Source organism: Oncorhynchus gorbuscha, linkage group LG02 (genome assembly GCF_021184085.1).
Source record: "Oncorhynchus gorbuscha isolate QuinsamMale2020 ecotype Even-year linkage group LG02, OgorEven_v1.0, whole genome shotgun sequence".
Lineage (NCBI taxonomy): Eukaryota > Metazoa > Chordata > Actinopteri > Salmoniformes > Salmonidae > Oncorhynchus > Oncorhynchus gorbuscha.
This window is the reverse complement of record NC_060174.1, coordinates 108,756,477-108,776,321: the sequence shown is the minus strand read 5'-3', so window position 1 is coordinate 108,776,321 and position 19,845 is coordinate 108,756,477. Positions and strand designations below refer to the sequence as shown.

The window sequence follows — 19,845 nt, the reverse complement described above, 5'->3', positions numbered from 1 at the left end:
GGACCAGCTGGATGAGGGGACTGAGGCTTCAGTGTGTTAGTAGAACAGGTATGTGAACTCAGCCCCAGGACCAGCTGGATGAGGGGACTCTTTTCTTTGCTCAGCTCTTGGCATTGCAGGTCTTGGTAATGATATGGGAAGGGGGTCACTGTATTTTAGATGTTTCCAAAACTGAATTGCTCTTTTTTGAGTTTTTATTATTAGTGGATATTGGCCTAATTCTGCACTGCATGCATTGTTTGTAGTTTTCCTCTGGCCATGTAGACATCTGTCTACATGAATGGGAGTGGGTATAAGTAGTGAATAGGAGTGGGTATATGTAGTGAATAGGAGTGGGTATAAGTAGTGAATAGGAGTGGGTGTAAGTAGTGAATGGGAGCGGGTATAAGTAGTGAATAGGAGTGGGTATATGTAGTGAATAGGAGTGGGTATAAGTAGTGAATAGGAGTGGGTGTAAGTAGTGAATGGGAGCGGGTATAAGTAGTGAATAGGAGTGGGTATATGTAGTGAATAGGAGTGGGTATAAGTAGTGAATAGTAGTGGGTATAAGTAGTGAATAGGAGTGGGTATAAGTAGTGAATAGGAGTGGGTATAAGTAGTGAATAGGAGTGGGTATAAGTAGTGAATAGTAGTGGGTATAAGTAGTGAATGGGAGTGGGTATAAGTAGTGAATAGGAGTGGGTATAAGTAGTGAATAGGAGTGGGTATAAGTAGTGAATAGTAGTGGGTATAAGTAGTGAATAGAAGTGGGTATAAGTAGTGAATAGTAGTGGGTATAAGTAGTGAATAGTAGTGGGTATAAGTAGTGAATAGTAGTGGGTATAAGTAGTGAATGGGAGTGGGTATAAGTAGTGAATAGGAGTGGGTATAAGTAGTGAATAGGAGTGGGTATAAGTAGTGAATAGTAGTGGGTATAAGTAGTGAATGGGAGTGGGTATAAGTAGTGAATAGGAGCGGGTATAAGTAGTGAATAGTAGTGGGTATAAGTAGTGAATAGTAGTGGGTATAAGTAGTGAATAGTAGTGGGCATAAGTAGTGAATAGTAGTGGGTATAAGTAGTGAATAGTAGTGGGTATAAGTAGTGAATAGTAGTGGGTATAGGTAGTGAATAGGTAGTGGGTATAAGTAGTGAATAGGAGTGGGTATAAGTAGTGAATAGTAGTGGGTATAAGTAGTGAATAGGAGAGGGTATAAGTAGTGAATAGGAGTGGGTATAAGTAGTGAATAGTAGTGGGTATAAGTAGTGAATAGTAGTGGTTAAGTAGTGAATAGTAGTGGGTATAAGTAATGAATAGGTAGTGGGTATAAGTAGTGAATAGTAGTGGGTAATAGTAGTGAATAGTAGTGGGTTTAAGTAGTGAATAGGAGTGGGTATATAGTAGTGAATAGTAGTGGGTATATGTAGTGAATAGTAGTGGGTATAAGTAGTGAATATGAGTGGGTTTAAGTAGTGAATAGTAGTGGGTATATAGTAGTGAATAGGAGAGGGTAATAGTAGTGAATGGGAGAGGGTATATGTAGTGAATAGGAGTGGGTTTAAGTAGTGAATAGGAGAGGGTATAATAGTAGTGAATAGTAGTTTAGGGTATAAGTAGTGAATAGTAGAATGGGAGAGGGTAATAGTAGTGAATGGGAGTGGGTATAAGTAGTGAATAGGAGTGGGTATAAGTAGTGAATAGTAGTGGGTATAAGTAGTGAATAGTAGTGGGTATAAGTAGTGAATAGGAGTGGGTATAAGTAGTGAATAGTAGTGGGTATAAGTAGTGAATAGTAGTGGGTATAAGTAGTGAATAGGGAGTGGGTATAAGTAGTGAATAGTAGTGGGTATATGTAGTGAATAGTAGTGGGTATAAGTAGTGAATAGGAGTGGGTATAAGTAGTGGGTATTAGTGGGTTTAGGTAGTGAATAGGAGAGGGTAATAGTAGTGAATGGGAGTGGGTTTAGGTAGTGAATGGGAGAGGGTAATAGTAGTGAATGGGAGAGGGTTTAGGTAGTGAATGGGAGTGGGTTTAGGTAGTGAATGGGAGAGGTTATAGAAAAGGAGGGTATACATGTAAAAGAATAGTAGTGGGTAAACAGGTAAAAGAATGGGAGAGGGTTTCATATCTAATGAATGGGAGAGGGTTTAGGTAGTGAATAGGTTTGAGAAATTAGGTAAACTATGAAATGTAGAATGGGAGTGGGTTTAGGTAGTGAATGGGAGAGGGTAAGGTCATGGTTCCTCCTAAGAAGTGGGAGGCCCATAGTAGTGAATGGGAGAGGGTATATGTAGTGAATGGGAGTGGTTATAAGTAGTGGGTATAAGTAGTGAACAGTAGTGGGTATAGGTAATGAATGGGAGAGGGTATATCTAATGAATGGGGGAGGGTTTAGGTAGTGAATAGGTGAGGGTTTAGGTAGTGAATGGGAGAGGGTTTAGGTAGTGAATGGGAGAGGGTTTAGGTAGTGAATGGGAGAGGTATATGTAGTGAGAAAAGGAGAGCCATACATGAAAAAGAACACTAGAGGGCAGCAAACATGCACCAAAGACAAAAGGGAAACGTGTTTCACATCTATCCGTCTAGAGTCAATTTTACAAGCCTCTTGAGCTAGGAATAGGTTTGCAAACTGAAATTAGGCAAACTGGTCATTAGAAATGTAGCAACCAGGAAATGACAGTGATTTCTGGTCATAGTGGATCTTTAATAGAAGCATGATCATTGTCATTGGTCTTCATTGGTCTCACCCTGGTCAGGTTCCGTCTGGGTTGGTCCCTCTGGGGTTGAAGGTCATGGTTCCTCCTAAGAAGTGGGAGGCCCAGGAGCAGGAGACCATCAGCAGTTGCAGAAGTAGGGAGGACTGGGAGGGAGACATGCTGTCTGTCTGTCTGTCAAGATGGGGAAAGGACAGCTGCCCTTATGCATCTGGTGACAAATGGTAGACTGACTGAAAATCTTACTTACAAAACTTGAGCCCTAGAACAGACTTTTCAAACCTCTCCCTGGTCGGGGACCCCCAGACTTTTTACAATTTTGTTGCAGCCCTGAACTAGCTCACCTGGTTTAAGTAGTAAAGCAGAAGTAGCCCAGGGTCGTTACCCTGGTCAGACGTTAGAAGTAGCCCAGGGTCGTTACCCTGGTCAGACGTTAGAAGTAGCCCAGGGTCGTTACCCTGGTCGGACGCCCAGGGTCGTTACCCTGGTCAGAGTAGCCCAGGGTCGTTAACCTGGTCAGACGTTAGAAGTAGCCCAGGGTCGTTACCCTGGTCAGACGTTAGAAGTAGCCCAGGGTCGTTAACCTGGTCAGACGTTAGAAGTAGCCCAGGGTCGTTACCCTGGTCAGACGTTAGCCAAGGGTCGTTACCCTGGTCAGACGTTAGAAGTAGCCCAGGGTCGTTAACCTGGTCAGACGTTAGAAGTAGCCCAGGGTCGTTACCCTGGTCAGACGTTAGAAGTAGCCCAGGGTCGTTAACCTGGTCAGACGTTAGAAGTAGCCCAGGGTCGTTACCCTGGTCAGACGTTAGAAGTAGCCCAGGGTCGTTACCCTGGTCAGACGTTAGAAGTAGCCCAGGGTCGTTACCCTGGTCAGACGTTAGAAGTAGCCCAGGGTCGTTACCCTGGTCAGACGTTAGAAGTAGCCCAGGGTCGTTAACCTGGTCAGACGTTAGAAGTAGCCCAGGGTCGTTACCCTGGTCAGACGTTAGAAGTAGCCAGGGTCGTTACCCTGGTCAGACGTTAGAAGTAGCCAGGGTCGTTACCCTGGTCAGACGTTAGAAGTAGCCAGGGTCGTTACCCTGGTCAGACGTTAGAAGTAGCCCAGGGTCGTTACCCTGGTCAGACGTTAGAAGTAGCCCAGGGTCGTTACCCTGGTCAGACGTTAGAAGTAGCCCAGGGTCGTTACCCGGGTCAGACGTTAGAAGTAGCCCAGGGTCGTTACCCTGGTCAGACGTTAGAAGTAGCCCAGGGTCGTTAACCTGGTCAGACGTTAGAAGTAGCCCAGGGTCGTTACCCTGGTCAGACGTTAGAAGTAGCCCAGGGTCGTTACCCTGGTCAGACGTTAGAAGTAGCCAAGGGTCGTTACCCTGGTCAGACGTTAGAAGTAGCCCAGGGTCGTTAACCTGGTCAGACGTTAGAAGTAGCCCAGGGTCGTTAACCTGGTCAGACGTTAGAAGTAGCCCAGGGTCGTTAACCTGGTCAGACGTTAGAAGTAGCCCAGGGTCGTTAACCTGGTCAGACGTTAGAAGTAGCCCAGGGTCGTTAACCTGGTCAGACGTTAGAAGTAGCCCAGGGTCGTTAACCTGGTCAGACGTTAGAAGTAGCCCAGGGTCGTTACCCTGGTCAGACGTTAGAAGTAGCCAAGGGTCGTTACCCTGGTCAGACGTTAGAAGTAGCCAAGGGTCGTTACCCTGGTCAGACATTAGAAGTAGCCAAGGGTCGTTACCCTGGTCAGACATTAGAAGTAGCCAAGGGTCGTTACCCTGGTCAGACGTTAGAAGTAGCCAAGGGTCGTTACCCTGGTCAGACGTTAGAAGTAGCCAAGGGTCGTTACCCTGGTCAGACGTTAGAAGTAGCCCAGGGTCGTTACCCTGGTCAGACATTAGAAGTAGCCCAGGGTCGTTACCCTGGTCAGACGTTAGAAGTAGCCCAGGGTCGTTACCCTGGTCAGACGTTAGAAGTAGCCAAGGGTCGTTACCCTGGTCAGACGTTAGAAGTAGCCAAGGGTCGTTACCCTGGTCAGACATTAGAAGTAGCCCAGGGTCGTTACCCTGGTCAGACATTAGAAGTAGCCAAGGGTCGTTACCCTGGTCAGACGTTAGAAGTAGCCAAGGGTCGTTAACCTGGTCAGACGTTAGAAGTAGCCAAGGGTCGTTAACCTGGTCAGACGTTAGAAGTAGCCAAGGGTCGTTACCCTGGTCAGACGTTAGAAGTAGCCAAGGGTCGTTACCCTGGTCAGACGTTAGAAGTAGCCAAGGGTCGTTACCCTGGTCAGACGTTAGAAGTAGCCCAGGGTCGTTACCCTGGTCAGACGTTAGAAGTAGCCCAGGGTCGTTACCCTGGTCAGACGTTAGAAGTAGCCAAGGGTCGTTACCCTGGTCAGACGTTAGAAGTAGCCCAGGGTCGTTACCCTGGTCAGACGTTAGAAGTAGCCCAGGGTCGTTACCCTGGTCAGACGTTAGAAGTAGCCCAGGGTCGTTACCCTGGTCAGACGTTAGAAGTAGCCAGGGTCGTTACCCTGGTCATACGTTAGAAGTAGCCAAGGGTCGTTACCCGGGTCATACGTTAGAAGTAGCCAAGGGTCGTTACCCTGGTCAGACGTTAGAAGTAGCCAAGGGTCGTTACCCTGGTCAGACGTTAGAAGTAACCCAGGGTCGTTACCCTGGTCAGACGTTAGAAGTAGCCAAGGTTCGTTACCCTGGTCAGACGTTAGAAGTAGCCAAGGGTCGTTACCCTGGTCATACGTTAGAAGTAGCCCAGGGTCGTTACCCGGGTCAGATCTGACAGCGGCTGGATGTGTATTTCACGTATCAGCTAACCACACCATTCATATGAAACATCGATCTGGTGCCCGACGGCCCAGTCGATGACATGGCATGAATCTATTGGTCGATGCATGCAACGTCTGAGCAGGGGAACATGACCATAGGCTACCTTGATAAATAATCAATTATTGGAGAAGAAAATAATAATTAAAATGCTAGTTCTGGAAGAGTAGGCCGTCGTTGTAAATAATAATTTGAACTGACTTGTCTAGTTTAAAAATAAATGTAAAGTAAAACCTCTCACACGTCTGGAGTGATAGTGCTTCTAAAACAAACAGTTGTCTGTGTTTTGTAATCCTTTTATTTTACCATGTTGTCCGTTTAACAAACCTCAACTTAAAAAATAACCAGTCCTACTACTTTTTAAATCGTTTAACGTTAAGATAACTGTTAATGAAGAGTTCTATAAAAAAAAATGACAGCAGATCTTACAGTAGATATTTAGTCGTATGAACAAGTTTGGCCACCCCTGGCAAATTCCATGATTTCCATTCATAAATAATTGGGTGTTTGGAACAGCAATTTCATTTTGATCTACCAAATAACCGATGGACACAGTGATATATCAGTCGTGAAATTAGGTTTATTGGATTAACAGAAAATGTGCAATATGCATCAAAACTTAATTAGACAGGAGCATAAATGTGGGCACCCCAATAGAGAAATCACTATTTAGTAGAGCCTCCTTTTGCTAACAAGCCTCTAGACGCTTCCCATAAGCCTCTAATGAGTGTCTGGATTCAGGATTTTGGACCATTCCTCCTTACAAAACATCTCCAGTTCGGTTTGATGGTTGCCGAGCATGGACAGCCCGCTTCAAATCATCCCTCAGATTCTCAATGATATTCAGGTCTGGGGATGGCCATTCCAGAACATTGTACTTGTTACTCTGCATAAATGCCCGGGTAGATTTTGAGGAGGGTTTTGGGTCAGTGTCTTGTTGAAATATCCAGCCCCGGCGTAACTTCAACTTTGTGACTGATTCTTCAACATTATTCCCAAGAATCTGCTGATATTGAGTGGAATCCATGTGACCCTCAACTTTGACAAGATTCCCAGTACCGGCACTGGCCACACAGCCCCAGAGCATGATGGAACCCCCATTTGACTGTGTGGAGCAAGTGTTTTTCTTGGAGCGCTGTGTTCTTTTTCCGCCATGCATAACGTCCCTTGTTATGACCAAATAACTCAATCTTTGTTTCATCAGTCCACAGCATCTTATTCCAAAATGAAGCTGGCTTGTCCAAATGTGCGTTTGCATTCCTCACGCGACTCTGTTTGTGGCGTGTGTGCAGAAAAGGCTTCTTCCGCATCACTCTCCCATACAGCTTCTCCTTGTGCAAAGTGCGCTGAATTGTTGAACGATTCACAGTGACACCATCTGCAGCAAGATGATGTTGTAGGTCTTTGGAGGTGGTCTGTGGGCTGTTTTTGACCGTTCTCACCATCCTTCGCCTCTCCGACATTTTACTTGGCCTGCCACTTCTGGCCTTAACAAGAACTGTGCCTGTGGTCTTCCATTTCCTCACTATGTTCCTCACAGTGGACACTGACAGCTTAAATCAGGTCCTTGTCTCTCAGGTCCTTGTCTCTCAGGTCCTTGTCTCTCAGGTCCTTGTCTCTCAGGTCCTTGTCTCTCAGGTCCTTGTCACTCAGGTCCTTGTCACTCAGGTCCTTGTCTCTCAGGTCCTTGTCACTCAGGTCCTTGTCTCTCAGGTCCTTGTCTCTCAGGTCCTTGTCTCTCAGGTCCTTGTCTCTCAGGTCCTTGTCTCTCAGGTCCTTGTCTCTCAGGTCCTTGTCTCTCAGGTCCTTGTCTCTCAGGTCCTTGTCTCTCAGGTCCTTGTCTCTCAGGTCCTTGTCTCTCAGGTCCTTGTCTCTCAGGTCCTTGTCTCTCAGGTCCTTGTCTCTCAGGTCCTTGTCTCTCAGGTCCTTGTCTCTCAGGTCCTTGTCTCTCAGGTCCTTGTCTCTCAGGTCCAGCTCTCTCAGGTCCTTGTCTCTCAGGTCCTTGTCTCTCAGGTCCAGCTCTCTCAGGTCCAGCTCTCTCAGGTCCTTGTCTCTCAGGTCCTTGTCTCTCAGGTCCTTGTCTCTCAGGTCCAGCTCTCTCAGGTCCTTGTCTCTCAGGTCCTTGTCTCTCAGGTCCTTGTCTCTCAGGTCCTTGTCTCTCAGGTCCTTGTCTCTCAGGTCCTTGTCTCTCAGGTCCTTGTCTCTCAGGTCCTTGTCTCTCAGGTCCTTGTCTCTCAGGTCCTTGTCTCTCAGGTCCTTGTCTCTCAGGTCCTTGTCTCTCAGGTCCTTGTCTCTCAGGTCCTTGTCTCTCCTTGTCTCTCAGGTCCTTGTCTCTCAGGTCCTTGTCTCTCAGGTCCTTGTCTCTCAGGTCCTTGTCACTCAGGTCCTTGTCTCTCAGGTCCTTGTCTCTCAGGTCCTTGTCTCTCTCAGGTCCTTGTCTCTCAGGTCCTTGTCTCTCAGGTCCTTGTCTCTCAGGTCCTTGTCTCTCAGGTCCTTGTCTCTCAGGTCCTTGTCTCTCAGGTCCTTGTCTCTCAGGTCCTTGTCTCACCTCAGGTCCTTGTCTCTCAGGTCCTTGTCTCTCAGGTCCTTGTCTCTCAGGTCCAGGTCTCTCAGGTCCTTGTCTCTCAGGTCCTCGTCTCTCAGGTCCAGCTCTCTCAGGTCCAGCTCTCTCAGGTCCTTGTCTCTCAGGTCCTTGTCACTCAGGTCCTTGTCTCTCAGGTCCTTGTCTCTCAGGTCCAGCTCTCTCAGGTCCAGCTCTCTCAGGTCCTTGTCTCTCAGGTCCTCGTCTCTCAGGTCCTTGTCTCTCAGGTCCTTGTCTCTCAGGTCCTTGTCTCTCAGGTCCTTGTCACTCAGGTCCTTGTCACTCAGGTCCTTGTCACTCAGGTCCTTGTCACTCAGGTCCTTGTCACTCAGGTCCTTGTCTCTCAGGTCCTTGTCTCTCAGGTCCAGCTCTCTCAGGTCCTTGTCTCTCAGGTCCTCGTCTCTCAGGTCCTTGTCTCTCAGGTCCTTGTCTCTCAGGTCCTTGTCTCTCAGGTCCAGCTCTCTCAGGTCCAGCTCTCTCAGGTCCTTGTCTCTCAGGTCCTTGTCACTCAGGTCCTTGTCTCTCAGGTCCAGCTCTCTCAGGTCCAGCTCTCTCAGGTCCTTGTCTCTCAGGTCCTTGTCTCTCAGGTCCTTGTCTCTCAGGTCCTTGTCTCTCAGGTCCTTGTCTCTCAGGTCCTTGTCTCTCAGGTCCTTGTCTCTCAGGTCCTTGTCTCTCAGGTCCTTGTCTCTCAGGTCCTTGTCTCTCAGGTCCTTGTCTCTCAGGTCCAGCTCTCTCAGGTCCAGCTCTCTCAGGTCCTTGTCTCTCAGGTCCTTGTCTCTCAGGTCCTTGTCTCTCAGGTCCTTGTCTCTCAGGTCCTTGTCTCTCAGGTCCTTGTCTCTCAGGTCCAGCTCTCTCAGGTCCAGCTCTCTCAGGTCCTTGTCTCTCAGGTCCTTGTCTCTCAGGTCCTTGTCTCTCAGGTCCTTGTCTCTCAGGTCCTTGTCTCTCAGGTCCTTGTCTCTCAGGTCCTCGTCTCTCAGGTCCTTGTCTCTCAGGTCCAGCTCTCTCAGGTGTGAGGAGTTTGAAATACACGTAACAAACTAATAATACAAGTAACAATCTTCTTGACATCATTGAAGATGTAGTTATTTTACAGTTTTCGGGTTCTGTTCCCTGAGCTAATCGCAGAAGAAAATAAATGTAGAGCCATGTTCGGTACACTTTATTTGTGGCAGTGTTTACCCCGTATCCATGTTGTGCCATTACAGCCTGGTACTGGGTTACCTTCAAAACAACACCCCTGAAGCTCAAACTCTTCGGCCTGGAATGTCAGTTTTGTGAGAAGACCTCTTCGAAATGGGCCTTTCCGTATCAGAGAGTTTCTGACGACTGCAGTAAAGCTTGTAGAGATCATAGAGCGAAACAAATGACACAGTTGTGTTCGGGAGTCTCATCAAACGAATTCGTTTTCTAGATCGAACTGTTCAGGTTCTCCTCATGTGTAGAAAACAACCCCCCCGTGTTATGGAATAGGCATAAACTTCATATCGGCGGAAAGAGGGGATTGGGCTGCAGCAATGACATGACACGATAAATCTCTAGCATAAACACATGGAGAGCTATTCAATACACAGCAGGCCAACAGCTTGTATGTTTTACAGCATTGATTTTAATCGACTGTAGTTGAACAGAGGTTTAGATATCATACACAATCCATTTTAACACATTTCCCAGGTAGCTACTGCGGTGACACGTGAAGTACTACAGTACCCAGAAGACACTGTTACAGAGGAAGTGACATCATCCCCACAGAGTCATGTGACGGGAAGTTGATCCGCGTATATGTACACTGACTTGTATTGTTATTGTTCAGATGTAGATAAATATATTGTTGAACTTTTCAAATAAATACAATTGTATTATTTACATAGCATACAAATGAGACCCTGTCAGCAAACCATGTTCTGTTAAAGGTCCTGAACACACAAAATTAGTTTTTTTTTCATGAACTTTCATGATATTTGGATGAACCCAGATCAAAGCAGGAAGACCAGTGTATGATAAATGACTGTTGCTTCTACATTGATCAGATTGGATCATAAAGTTACTGGTACCCCTCCCCCACTTGTCACAAAAAAGAAACTCTTATTTTTAATACACCAAAGGCAACGCCATGTCGTTACAAACTTCTTTACATTGATAGTCATGATATATGACCATTGTCTGGCAGTCAACATATATATAATGCAAATTTACCCAGACTCCACCCTGTCGTTTCAAATCAAATTGTTCAAGATAGCTTTATAAAATGGTGCTGACAATAAATAAATAAAATATATACATATTTATGAAACCATGATGTGATGTCTGAAAGGAATGGAAGTTGCACGAAATGTCAAATGTTATTTGAGTTGCTTTTACGTATCAGCACAACATGGCAACACTGCGTCCATGTTACATACATGTTACATACATGTTACATATATATTACATAGCCGTTTCCAAAGAACCGTCAGTCGAGGTGATCTCCCCGCACAATCTGTCTTTTCAAACTTCCTGTTTGACATAAAATAAAAAAATACTTTAATTTTTTTTTTTACATCCAGAGCATTTCTAGAGGAGAAAACATTATAATTATGATGTTTTGGTCACTCAAAAGGCTACTTAACATGGGCATCAGAATGACTGTTCAGGACCTCTGAGTTAGTTAGTCCCAAATGGCACCCTATTCCCTATGTAGTGCACTACTTTAACCAGAGCCCTATTCCCTACGTAGTGCACTACTTTAACCAGAGCCATATTCCCTATATAGATAGTGCACAACCTTTAACCAGGGCCCTATTCCCTAAGTAGTGCACTACTTTAACCAGGGCCCTATTCCCTATGTAGTGCACTATTTTAACCAGAGCCCTATTCCCTATGTAGTGCACAACCTTTAGCCAGAGCCCTATTTCCTATGTAGTGCACTATTTTAACCAGAGCCCTATTCCCTATGTAGTGCACAACCTTTAGCCAGAGCCCTATTCCCTAAGTAGTGCACTACTTTAACCAGGGCCCTATTCCCTATGTAGTGCACTACTTTAACCAGAGCCCTATTCCCTATGTAGTGCACTACTTTAACCAGAGCCTTATTCCCTATGTAGTGCACTACTTTAACCAGAGCCTTATTCCCTATGTAGTGCACAACCTTTAGCCAGAGCCCTATTCCCTAAGTAGTGCACAACCTTTAGCCAGTGCCCTATTCCCTATGTAGTGCACTACTTTAACCAGGGCCCTATTCCCTATGTAGTGCACTACGTTAACCAGAGCCATATTCCCTATATAGTGCACCTTTAGCCAGTGCCCTATTCCCTAAGTAGTGCACTACTTTAATCAGGGCCCTATTCCCTATGTAGTGCACTACTTTAACCAGAGTCCTATTCCCTATGTAGTGCACAACCTTTAGCCAGAGCCCTATTCCCTAAGTAGTGCACTACTTTAACCAGGGCCCTATTCCCTATGTAGTGCACTACTTTAACCAGAACCCTATGGGTGCCATTTGGGAGGCACATATTAGACAGGGAACAGAGAAACAATCTATAGAGAAGACAGGGAACAGAGAAACAATCTATAGAGAAGACAGGGGACAGAGAAACAATCTATAGAGAAGACAGGGAACAGAGAAACAATCTATAGAGAAGACAGGGGACAGAGAAACAATCTATAGAGAAGACAGGGAACAGAGAAACAATCTATAGAGAAGACAGGGGACAGAGAAACAATCTATAGAGAAGACAGGGGACAGAGAAACAATCTATAGAGAAGACAGGGAACAGAGAAACAATGTTACAGATAGATATTATATCTATAGAGAAGACAGGGGACAGAGAAACAATGTATAGAGAAGACAGGGAACAGAGAAACAATCTATAGAGAAGACAGGGGACAGAGAAACAATCTATAGAGAAGACAGGGAACAGAGAAACAATCTATAGAGAAGACAGGGGACATAGAAACAATCTATAGAGAAGACAGGGAACAGAGAAACAATCTATAGAGAAGACAGGGGACAGAGAAACAATGTTACAGATAGATATTATATCTATAGAGAAGACATTCTATTTTCCTTGTGAAATGTGATCTATAGATGCTATTTCTACCTGCAACCCTGTGTATCCACAGAGAGAACAACCCTGGGTTGGGTTACGTTCAGAAAGCACAAATGGAAAAACATTTTTTTTTAAATGGAAAACAAAAATTTGCTCTCTAATTAGCCAAGTTAATTTAGTACATTTTTTCAATTGGAAAAAATACGTTACTCTGAACAGACCCCTGGTTTAGAACACATTTGCTCTTCTCTTAGCAGTAATAAACTAATTAACTAACTAATTAACTAAACTAACTAACTACTAGTAATAAACGTCTACTGGACTGAAGGTGGAGTCCAGATGCAGCTGGCATGTCATTGACCTATGAACTGTAAAGGGTTATTCATGTGGACTGAAATATAACGAAGTACCCAAACACTACAGAAAGGCATCAGTGTTCTGGAGAGAGTATGATGAAGAACAGAGGAATAGTATGGACCACATTGACTCTGCTCTCCTTATCTCCTTTCCTCTTCATCTCATTATTTTGCTGCTTCATGAGGGATCAGACAGTTCAGTCCATCCAGGAAGTGCTTGTTCCAACACCGAAAACCGAACTATGACTTTATACGTAAACATTTATCTCTATTTCTCGACTATGAAATGTTTCTGTTTTCGTAAAATCAGTTCCATTGACACATCGACCAACAGAGAACATCGTTTTTCTAATAACATCAGTGAAAAAAATCATAAAGCATTAATAATAATATAATAATAATAATAATAATAATAATAATATATGCCATTTAGCAGACGCTTTTATCCAAAGCGACTTACAGTCATGTGTGCATACATTCTACTCATATAGCTGGATGCTGGCCCATGTTGACCCAGACTGGTGGAGAGGACCCATTACCATGTTGACCCAGACTGGTGGAGGTGACCCATTACCATGTAGACCCAGACTGGTGGAGGTGACCCATTACCCTGTTGACCCAGACTGGTGGAGGTGACCTGTTACCATGTTGACCCAGACAGGTGGAGGTGACCCATTACCATGTTGACCCAGACTGGTGGAGGTGACCTGTTACCCTGTTGACCCAGACTGGTGGAGGTGACCCATTACCATGTAGACCCAGACTGGTGGAGGTGACCCATTACCATGTTGACCCAGACTGGTGGAGGTGACCCATTACCATGTTGACCCAGACTGGTGGAGGTGACCCATTACCCTGTTGACCCAGACTGGTGGAGATGACCTGTTACCCTGTTGACCCAGACTGGTGGAGGTGACCTGTTACCATGGTGACCCAGACTGTATCTAGTGGAGGTGACCTGTTACCATGTTGACCCAGACTGTATCTAGTGGAGGTGACCTGTTACCATGTTGACCCAGACTGTATCTAGTGGAGGTGACCTGTTACCATGTTAACACAGACTGGTGGAGGTGACCCATTACCCTGTTGACCCAGACTGGTGGAGATGACCCATTACCATGTTGACCCAGACTGGTGGAGATGACCCGTTACCCTGTTGACCCAGACTGGTGGAGGTGACCTGTTACCATGTTGACCCAGACTGTATCTAGTGGAGTAGACCTGTTACCCTGTTGACCCAGACTGGTGGAGTAGACCTGTTACCATGTTGACCCAGACTGTATCTAGTGGAGGTGACCTGTTACCCTGTTGACCCAGACTGGTGGAGGTGACCTGTTACCATGTTGACCCAGACTGTATCTAGTGGAGGTGACCTGTTACCATGTTGACCCAGACTGTATCTAGTGGAGGTGACCTGTTACCATGTTGACCCAGACTGGTGGAGAGGACCCATTACCATGTTGACCCAGACTGGTGGAGGTGACCTGTTACCATGTAGACCCAGACTGGTGGAGGTGACCTGTTACCATGTTGACCCAGACTGGTGGAGGTGACCTGTTACCATGTTGACCCAGACTGGTGGAGGAGACCTGTTACCATGTTGACCCAGACTGTATCTAGTGGAGGTGACCTGTTACCATGTTGACCCAGACTGTATCTAGTGGAGGTGACCTGTTACCATGTTGACCCAGACTGTATCTAGTGGAGTAGACCTGTTATCATGTTGACCCAGACTGGTGGAGATGACCTGTTACCATGTTGACCCAGACTGTATCTAGTGGAGTAGACCTGTTATCATGTTGACCCAGACTGTATCTAGTGGAGTAGACCTGTTACCATGTTGACCCAGACTGGTGGAGGTGACCTGTTACCATGTTGACCCAGACTGTATCTAGTGGAGTAGACCTGTTATCATGTTGACCCAGACTGGTGGAGAGGACCCATTACCATGTTAACCCAGACTGGTGGAGGTGACCTGTTACCATGTTGACCCAGACTGTATCTAGTGGAGATGACCTGTTACCATGTTGACCCAGACTGGTGGAGGTGACCTGTTATCATGTTGACCCAGACTGGTGGAGATGACCCGTTACCATGTTGACCCAGACTGGTGGAGGTGACCTGTTACCATGTTGACCCAGACTGGTGGAGGTGACCTGTTACCATGTTGACCCAGACTGGTGGAGGTGACCTGTTACCATGTTGACCCAGACTGGTGGAGGTGACCTGTTACCATGTTGACCCAGACTGGTGGAGGTGACCTGTTACCATGTTGACCCAGACTGGTGGAGGTGACCTGTTACCATGTTGACCCAGACTGGTGGAGGTGACCTGTTACCATGTTGACCCAGACTGGTGGAGGTGACCTGTTACCATGTTGACCCAGACTGGTGGAGATGACCCGTTACCATGTTGACCCAGACTGGTGGAGGTGACCTGTTACCATGTTGACCCAGACTGGTGGAGGTGACCTGTTACCATGTTGACCCAGACTGGTGGAGGTGACCTGTTACCATGTTGACCCAGACTGGTGGAGGTGACCTGTTACCATGTTGACCCAGACTGTATCTAGTGGAGTAGACCCATTACCCTGTTGACCCAGACTGGTGGAGTAGACCTGTTACCCTGTTGACCCAGACTGGTGGAGGTGACCTGTTACCATGTTGAGCATAGATCCTCACAAAGGGTTAACTGACATGTCTGCCCAGATCTCCAGCTCTCTGTCCCATGGGACAATGTTTCTCTTTTTCTCCCTTCTTCTTTTCCTGTTTTTGGACTATCGGCCGTCCCCTGTTCCCTGTTCCATCTCTTCACCTCTCCCGTGAGAATGGTGCTATGGGAGGGATTAAGGGCGGAGACGAGGTTAAAGGTCATAGAGAGGGGGGTGATGGTCAGGCTGGGCGGTATGTCCATTTATGTTGTTGTTGTCATCAACGGCAACAGGCATGAGCTCACATCCTGGTTGCGTCTTCGTCTGAGAACCTGCCCCTCCTTATCAAGAGCGGTGGCCTGAGGGGGGAGGAGACACGCGTCAGCCAATCAGGACCGATACTCACAGGGACAACACTCACGCTGAGGATTGTGGGTTATAGAATGGGAGCATGGGTAAAGAGAGGTGAGCAGGAGAAGTAAGAGATGAGAGGAGAGGAGGAGGAGAGGAATGAGAGATGAGAGGAGAGGAGGAGGAGAGGAATGAGAGATGAGAGGAGAGGAGGAGGAGAGGAATTAGAGATGAGAGGAGGAGGAGGAGAGGAATTAGAGATGAGAGGAGGAGGAGGAGGAGGAGGAGGAGGAGGAGGAGGAGGAGGAGGAGGAGGAGGAGGAGGAGGAGGAGGAATGAGAGATGAGGAGAGGAGGAGGAGAGGAATTAGAGATGAGAGGAGGAGGAGGAGGAGGAGGAGGAGAGGAATTAGAGATGAGAGGAGGAGAGGAATGAGAGATGAGAGGAGAGGAGGAGGAGAGGAATTAGAGATGGGAGGAGGAGGAGGATAGGAATGAGAGATGAGAGGAGAGGAGGAGGAGAGGAATTCGAGATGGGAGGAGGAGGAGGAGAGGAATGAGAGATGAGAGGAGGAGGAGGAGAGGAATGAGAGATGAGGAGAGGAGGAGGAGAGGAATTAGAGATGAGAGGAGGAGGAGGAGAGGAATGAGAGATGAGAGGAGAGGAGGAGGAGAGCATTTAGAGATGAGAGGAGGAGGAGGAGAGGAATGAGAGAGGAGAGGAGGAGGAGAGGAATTAGAGATGAGAGGAGGAGGAGAGGAATGAGAGGTGAGAGGAGAGGAGGAGGATAGGTATTAGAGATGAGAGGAGGAGGAGGAGAGGAATGAGAGATGAGAGGAGAGGAGGAGGAGAGGATTTAGAGATGAGAGGAGGAGGAGGAGGAGAGGAATGAGAGAGGAGAGGAGGAGGAGAGGAATTAGAGATGAGAGGAGGAGGAGAGGAATGAGAGGTGAGAGGAGAGGAGGAGGAGAGGAATTAGAGATGGGAGGAGTACAGGGAAGCGGAAAACGGATGCACGCCACAAGCTGATGTTGACAGACCGGTGCAATCTCACACCGAAGGTTCAAGGATAGCTGCTGGAGTGTTCAACAAGTCAAGTAGGTGTACAAGTAGATCTCTCACATTGTTAACACCTCAACAATCAAAGATCTTTGAGTTGATCAAATGTTTGTGCACCCTAGCCTACAATTTGTTTAGAGGTTTACAGTTTGTTTAGAGGTTTACAGTTTGTTTAGAGGTTTACAGTTTGTTTAGAGGTTTACAGTTTGTTTAGAGGTTTACAGTTTGTTTAGAGGTTTACAGTTTGTTTAGAGGTTTACAGTTGGTTTAGAGGTTTACAGTTTGTTTAGAGGTTTACAGTTTGTTTAGATGTTTACAGTTTGTTTAGATGTTTACAGTTTGTTTAGAGGTTTACAGTTTGTTCAGAGGTTTACAGTTTGTTTAGAGATTTACAGTTTGTTTAGAGGTGTACAATTTGTTCCGATGTTTATAGTTTGTTTAGAGGTTTACAGTTTGTTCCGATGTTTATAGTTTGTTTAGAGGTTTACAGTTTGTTTAGAGATTTACAGTTTGTTTAGAGGTTTACAGTTTGTTTAGAGGTTTACAGTTTGTTTAGAGGTTTCCAGTTTGTTTAGAGGTTTACAGTTTGTTTAGAGGTTTACAGTTTGTTTAGAGGTTTACAGTTTGTTTAGAGGTTTACAGTTTGTTTAGAGGTTTACAGTTTGTTCCGATGTTTATAGTTTGTTTAGGTTTACAGTTTGTTTAGAGGTTTACAGTTTGTTTAGAGGTTTACAGTTTGTTTAGAGGTTTACAGTTTGTTTACACCGGTTTACAGTTTTTTACAGACAGTTTGTTTAGTCACATGATGTTTAGGAAAGGTCAGATGAAAACCCACACCTGGTTTAAACAACACAGTTTGTTTAAACCTTTACAGACTGTTTAGAGGTTTACAGGGGCGTTTAGGCCTTCAGGGCGGATTAGAGGGGGCAGTTGGTTTAGGGTTTGATGTCACTGAGTTTACAGTTTGGGAAGAGCAACAGTTTGTTTAGCACAGAGACACAGTTTGTTTGAGAGGGGGTTTACAGTTTGTTTAGAGGTTTAGAGTTTGTTTAGAGGTTTACAGTTGGTTTAGAGGTTTACAGTTTGTTTAGAGGTTTAGCGTTTGTTTAGAGGTTTACAGTTTGACACCGGTACTTTTTCTACAGACAAACGTTAGTCACATGATCGCAAAGGAAAGGTCAGATGAAAACCCACACCTGGTTGCCTAAACAACACACATTTAAACCCTATGAGAGAGGTCTAGTCAAAGGAGGTCTAGGAGAGGAGGTCTGTCAGGGGGGATGGGAGGGGCGGTCTATGAGAGGATGTCACTGAGTGACAGAAGGGGAAGAGAGGAGGTCTATAAGACAGAGAGGTCTATGAGAGGGGTCTATGAGAGGGGGTCTATGAGAGGAGGTCTATGAGAGGAGGTCTATGAGAGGGGTCTATGAGAGGGGTCTATGAGGGGGGTCTATGAGAGGAGGTCTATGAGAGGAGGTCTATGAGAGGAGGTCTATGAGAGGAGGTCTATGAGAGGAGGTCTATGAGAGGGGTCTATGAGGGGGTCTATGAGAGGAGGTCTATGAGAGGAGGTCTATGAGAGGGGGTCTATGAGAGGGGGTCTATGAGAGGAGGTCTATGAGAGGAGGTCTATGAGAGGAGGTCTATGAGAGGGGGTCTATGAGAGGAGGTCTATGAGGGGGGTCTATGAGAGGAGGTCTATGAGAGGAGGTCTATGAGAGGAGGTCTATGAGAGGAGGTCTATGAGAGGAGGTCTATGAGAGGATGTCTATGAGAGGGGGGTCTATGAGAGGGGGTCTATGAGAGGAGGTCTATGAGAGGAGGTCTATGAGAGGAGGTCTATGAGAGGGGGTCTATGAGAGGAGGTCTATGAGAGGAGGTCTATGAGAGGGGGTCTATGAGAGGAGGTCTATGAGAGGAGGTCTATGAGAGGAGGTCTATGAGAGGGGGCGGGGGGCAGGACATGGGTGGGGCTGATGGAGCACACAGAAGCAAGCGGCCAAATCAAGCAGCCAATCAGCACGCTGTGCCACAGGAAACGGAGCGATCATGGTTGTCGTGACAATGGGAGATCATGCCTTATCCAGTACATGGCCGGGTGCTGGTAGAAGTCCAACGACCCAGAGCGCTGCAAACAGAAGCTGTGCTCCAACTGGACAACAGAACACAGAAACCAGTAACCTTTTAATCCACTAGGATTTATAGAGAAACCAGTAACCTTTTAATCCACTAGGATTTATAGAGAAACCAGTAATCTTTTAATCCACTAGGATTTATAGAGAAACCAGTAGCCTTTAAACCAGTATAACTTAATGAAAAACCAGTAACCTTTTAATCCACTAGGACTTAGAGAAACCAGTAGCCTTTAAAACTAGTATAATTTAATGAAAAACCAGTAACCTTTTAATCCACTAGGATTTATAGAGAAACCAGTAGCCTTTAAACCAGTATAGCTTAAAGAGAAACCAGTAACCTTTAAAACCAGTATAACTTTATGAAAAACCAGTAGGACTTATAGAGAAACCAGTAACAATTAAAACCAGTAGGACTTATAGAGAAACCAGTAACAATTAAAACCAGTAGGACTTATAGAGAAACCAGTAACCTTTAAAACCAGTAGGACTTAATGAAAACACCAGTAAACTTTAAAACTAGTATAACTTAAAGAGAAACCAGTAACCTTTAAAACCAGTAGGATTTAAAGAGAAACAAGTACAGTCAACCTTTTAAAACCAGTAACAATCAGAAAAACCAGGGTTAAACCAGTATTACTTGTAGAGAAACCAGTAAAACATTTAACCTTTGCAGGTATCAAACCAGTGGAAACCAGGTTTAAACCAGTAGGACTTATAGAGAAACCAGTAAGCTTTAAAACCAGTAACAATCAGAGAAACCAGGTTTAACCCAGTAGGACTTATAGAGAAACCAGTAAGCTTTAAAACCAGTAATAATCAGAGAAACCAGGTTTAATCCAGTAGGACTTATAGAGAAACCAGTAAGCTTTAAAACCAGTAACAATCAGAGAAACCAGGGTTAAACCAGTATTACTTGTAGAGAAACCAGTAAAACATTTAACCTTTGCAGGTATCAAACCAGTGGAAACCAGGTTTAAACCAGTAGTACTTATAGAGAAACCAGTAAGCTTTAAAACCAGTAACAGGTATCAAACCAGTGGAAACCAGGTTTAAACCAGTAGGACTTATAGAGAAACCAGTAAAACATTTAACATTTAACCTTTGCAGGTATCAAACCAGTGGAAACCAGGTATCAAACCAGTGGAAATCACTACATTTAGATTTCTA

General features: G+C 45.6%; 2 protein-coding genes across 8 annotated transcripts in view; both read right to left on the bottom strand.

Moving 5' to 3' along the window:
- Positions 1–7,075: 7,075 nt before the first annotated feature.
- LOC123990944 (uncharacterized protein in mobD 3'region-like) lies at positions 7,076–9,302 on the bottom strand. The gene is made up of 3 exons (XM_046291993.1): positions 9,282–9,302; positions 8,277–8,482; positions 7,076–7,499 (listed from the first exon to the last, which is right to left on the bottom strand). The coding sequence occupies exons 1-3, from the start codon at positions 9,300–9,302 to the stop codon at positions 7,076–7,078; spliced, it is 651 nt and encodes a 216-aa protein (XP_046147949.1).
- Positions 9,303–13,013: 3,711 nt separating this feature from the next.
- Positions 13,014–19,845, bottom strand: part of LOC124015423 (serine/threonine-protein kinase DCLK1-like) — a 54,216-nt gene continuing 47,384 nt past the window's right edge. For 6 of the 7 annotated variants that reach the window (XR_006835149.1, XR_006835150.1, XR_006835154.1 and 3 more), the window contains exons 11-13: positions 18,622–18,695; positions 15,136–15,492; positions 13,014–14,347 (exon numbers count right to left, since the gene is read on the bottom strand). Coding sequence is in view for 1 of the 7 variants with exons in the window: in XM_046330605.1 (XP_046186561.1) it covers positions 15,435–15,492; positions 18,622–18,695 (132 nt within the window). In the remaining 6 variants the exon portion in view is untranslated. Of the gene's footprint in view, positions 14,348–14,922; positions 15,493–18,621; positions 18,696–19,845 lie in introns of those variants that run through there. The other variant, XM_046330605.1, reaches the window with a different exon arrangement.

Bases quoted from the DNA above. Each gene is read 5' to 3' on its own strand.
- LOC123990944 (XM_046291993.1), bottom strand. From the start codon at position 9,302: ATGGCACAACATGGATACGGG. The intron at 8,483-9,281 runs GTAAACACTGCC...CTGAGAGACAAG, and splicing joins TGGCACAACATGGATACGGG to GACCTGAGAGAGCTGGACCT. The intron at 7,500-8,276 runs GCTGGACCTGAG...CAAGGACCTGAG, and splicing joins AGAGACAAGGACCTGAGAGA to AGAGCTGGACCTGAGAGACA.